Source organism: Dipodomys ordii, unplaced genomic scaffold, assembly GCF_000151885.1.
Source record: "Dipodomys ordii isolate 6190 unplaced genomic scaffold, Dord_2.0 Scaffold138, whole genome shotgun sequence".
NCBI lineage: Eukaryota > Metazoa > Chordata > Mammalia > Rodentia > Heteromyidae > Dipodomys > Dipodomys ordii.
The window spans coordinates 1,076,487-1,080,689 of record NW_012267354.1 but is presented as its reverse complement, the minus strand read 5'-3'; the positions used below and the strand labels follow the sequence as shown (position 1 = coordinate 1,080,689).

Sequence of the window (4,203 nt, the reverse complement as noted above, 5' to 3'; positions counted from 1 at the left end):
CGATCCTCAGATCTCAGCCTCCTGAAGTAGCTAGGATTACAGGCGTGAGCCACCAGTGCCCAGCTTCATCTGGTGTTTTTAAGGATCCAAACTATGTACTTGCAGGCTGGAAAAGTGAAAAAGTGTCCTCATTTACCTCCCTTCTCTGGCTTCTTCTCAGCGGATGTGACCTTGGACCCTGAGACAGCTCATCCTAACCTCGTACTGTCAGAAGATCGTAAGAGTGTCAAGTTTGTAGAGACAAGACTCCGAGATCTCCCTGACACACCCCAGCGTTTCACCTACTACCCTTGCGTCTTAGCTACTGAAGGTTTCACCTCAGGTCGACATTACTGGGAGGTGGAAGTAGGCGACAAGACCCACTGGGCAGTGGGTGTGTGCAGGGACTCCGTGAGTCGAAAGGGCGAACTGACTCCACTCCCTGAGACTGGCTACTGGCGGGTGCGCCTGTGGAATGGGGACAAGTACGCAGCCACCACCACACCTTTTACCCCTTTGCACATCAAAGTGAAGCCCAAGCGAGTGGGCATATTCCTAGACTATGAGGCTGGCACGCTGTCTTTTTACAACGTCACAGACCGCTCTCATATCTACACCTTCACTGATACTTTTACAGAGAAACTTTGGCCCCTCTTCTATCCAGGCATCCGGGCTGGTCGGAAGAATGCTGCACCACTTACCATCCGGCCACCAACAGATTGGGAATGACAGGTTGGCAAATAGGTTTTATTGGGATGAGGCAGGGTCAAGAGCTATGGGCCTTTATTCCTGTGTCCCGCTGGAATGTCTTGGTGTTTGCCGAGTTCCAGGTCTGAGTCATCTTGGAAAAACACCCTGGCGGTCACTATGTTTTGTGTTGAGGAATAAGTAGGCCTGGGCTGCATGACAACACAGCTGCGTCTCCTCCTCACCGTAGGAAGGGGGGCTGGTTGCCAGGGAACTGTAGCCCTGTCATCCATCAGGTTTTCTATTGCACAAGGACAGGTCAGGAAGGATGGAGAGGCTTTTGCAGAAACAAAGAAGTCTAGGAGAGGGTCCAACTTGCCCAAACAAAATGAAACTGAAACCTTTGGTGGTTTGTTTGGTTTTGGTTGTTTTTTGTTTGTTTGTTTTTTGACCCAAAAAACGATTCCATTTTGTTCCTTGAGGAACATTGAAAAAACATGAAGGATAGTTGCTGTCACAGGTCCAAAAGTTACGCAATTTTGCCTGAGGACAGAGACTGAGCACCAAGAATGTTAGAAGGACGATCAGGGAAGAGGGCTAAAGGAACATAACCCTAGAAACTAATAAAGAAGATGGAGATGTCTTTGATCTTATTCCCAGGGTAAGGTTGCCACTATGAGTAGGACTGGCCAGAAGTAGGGAACAAGGAACATAGGGAGAAGGAAAGAGTGGGAAGAACTCAAGTCCCTGTAGAGCTTGCTTCTTACCTGCCTCCTTACAGTTGGTTGTCTCCAAGAAGTTGCTTACGTGGCTCCTCTCCAGTGGTGAGGTAGAAGAGATCGTGCTAGACACATCTACCCTTCCACAGTTTTCCCAAGAGAAATTGGTAGAGTCAAGTATTAGAAGAAAGAGGTATGTCTACTTAAAGCCCCTAAAGAATGTCACTAAGTAACTACTTCCAAGTAGTCAGCCCTGTTACCTGGTTCAGGTGTCTTTAGAAGGAAGAAAGGAAAGAAGGAAGGGTGATAGAGTCTGAAGCAGTCTTTCTCACCCTAATGACAGGGTAGAAGTTGGTATATATAAGGAAGGACCAGATAGGCAACTTCTTTTTTCCTGTGAGCATCTGACCCAGAACTGAGTGTTAACAACAGCCTTGTGCGTGTTTGTTGGCATCCTTCACTTTTCGCCATTCCCCTTTAAAGAATGTATATCATTTTTTATCTTAGGCCAAAATAAACAACCTGTAGGGTACATACACTGTCAAAAAAAGGTAAAGTGATGCATGTCAAACCAAACTAAAACAACTGGGATTATCTGCTGCTCTGAAGACTGAGACAAGAAACTGCAGTTTATTGAGGGCATTGAGTTCCTCCTACCACCTCAACAGGACTTTGTCCACTCTCCTCCTCTTACCTTTGTGCCTTGACTGTGGTTCTTTGTGGCAAGATACTTCGGTTGTTAAACAATATGAACAAAGGATCCACTGAAGTGAGCTCTGTGTTGTGTGATAATTTGATAATGGTCTTACCTTGATGTATAAGAATCCCTGAGTGTGAAAAACACATATTAATGGGCCTTAAGTGCTTGACTGAGGTCTGGATGGGCCTGGGAATCTAAATTTTAACCACACGCTTGATGTGAAACACTACACTGAGGAAGCCTTAGCTAATTTCCATCCTGTGGGCTAGAGGCCTGGTTCTCTATCCAGCCTGGCAGAGGTCTGCAATGGAAAGGGGGGATAGGGTGGGAGGGGGGAGTCTTACCTTCTTCTGACTCACACTGCACTTCTTAGAATTCAATATACTTTTTTCAACCCCAACCCTTCCATTCCCCAGTTTGCATCCCTCAGCTTCTGACCTCAGGCACTAGTAGTCATTAACTGAGTCAGAGGAAAACAAAGGATGTCATTACAAATGGGAGACATCAAGCCATCAGAGGAAGGAGTGTTGTCTGTCTGGCTTGGGTTGGGCTGTATTGGTGGGGAGGGACTGGTAGAGGATACTGTTGACAAGTTTAACAGGTTTTTATGCTGTGAAGATCACCTGTTTTGTGGCCAGGCTGTGTAATACCAAATGTATTTCATTGTTAAATGCAAAAATGGAAGTAAGCCTGTGTTTTCTGAGGGTCTAGGCCACTCCCCTCCATCCTTGTTCCACATTCCATAGTCTTTCCACTGTTGATCCTTTCCACTTTCACCCCCACAAGCACCAGTGCTTTGTGTGTACATGCCTGCTTGAACTCAGGGTGCTGTCCCTGAGCTGCTTTTGCTCAAGACTAATGCACTGCCACTTGAGCCACTGTTCCACTTCTGTTTTTTGTTGTTGTTGTCAGTCATGGAGCTTGAACTTTGGGCCTGAGCACTGTCCCTCAGCTCTTCAGCTCAAGGCTAGCACTCTACCTCTTGAACCACAGCACCACTTCCAGTTTTCTGGTGGTTTATTGGAGATAAGAGTTTCATGGCTTGGGGCTGGGAAGGTGGCTCAGTGGTAGAGCACTTGCCTTGCATGCATGAGGCCCTGGGTTCAATTCCTCAGCACCACATAAGCAAAAAGAAAAAAAGCCAAAAGTGGCTCTGTGGCTCAAGAGGTAGAGAGCTAGCCTTGAGCTGAAGATCTGAGGGACAAGCTCCCAGGCCCAGGGTTCAGGCCCCACAACCGGACCCCAAAAAGTTTCATAGCCTTTCCTGCCCAGGCTAGCTTTGAACTGTGATCCTCAGATCTCAGCCTCCTGAGTAGCTAGGATTACAGGCCTGAGCCACAGGCTCCTGGCACGTCTGGCTTTTTTAAAAAATTAGTTTATTGTAGGTAAGAGTCTTACATACTTTACTGCCCTCACTGGCTTCAAACTGCCATCCTCAGATCTCAGCATCCTAATTAGCTAGGATTTACAGGGAAACCAATAGTTAAAAGATAAAACCTCTGTTTCTTCCGTCTGTAGTTCTTCCAGGCACCTACCTTTGGCTTCAGGAGAATGAGATGGGAGATAAACTCTCCCAATTTAGCTCTATGAAGAAATTAGATTTCTGTCCTGGAAATGTCCAACTACTAAGATCCTCTCCTACTATACTAGCCTCTCTAGTCTCTACTTAATACATGATTATAGTTTTGAGGAAGTCTGGAAGACATCCAAAATAAAGGAGCCCTGGAATCCCTGGGGGGATGTGTTGACAAAAGTGCCCCTGTGGGGCTTCGGGCCAAGGTACTACGTTTCCCAGGAGGCGCCGCGCGAGCTCAGGGGGCGGGGCTCCGGGGCGGGGCCTGCGCGTACGTCTTCCCTCTGAGCTATGGCGGGGCAGGTGAAGGATCGTGAGGCCTTCCAGAGGCTCAGCTTCTTGTACCAGGTGAGTCCGCGAGGATAGCGTGGGGAACGGGGCCCGTGCCGTCGGCCCCATAGTGATCGCTTGGCGTCCCCAGGCCGCGCACTGTGTCCTAGCGCAGGACCCCGAGAACCAGGCTCTAGCGAGGTTTTACTGCTACACGGAGAAGACCATCGCCAAGAGGCTCGTCCTGCGGCGGTGAGAGGCGCGCGGGCCGGCGA

General features: G+C 48.4%; 1 protein-coding gene across 1 annotated transcript in view; it reads left to right on the top strand.

Moving 5' to 3' along the window:
- LOC105996876 (E3 ubiquitin-protein ligase TRIM39) overlaps positions 1-4,203 on the top strand; it is a 19,170-nt gene that overhangs the window by 12,316 nt on the left and 2,651 nt on the right. The window contains exons 5-6 of the mRNA XM_013031115.1: positions 161-345; positions 4,080-4,182. Of these exons, the coding sequence (XP_012886569.1) occupies positions 161-345; positions 4,080-4,182 (288 nt within the window). The remainder of the gene's footprint in view (positions 1-160; positions 346-4,079; positions 4,183-4,203) is intronic.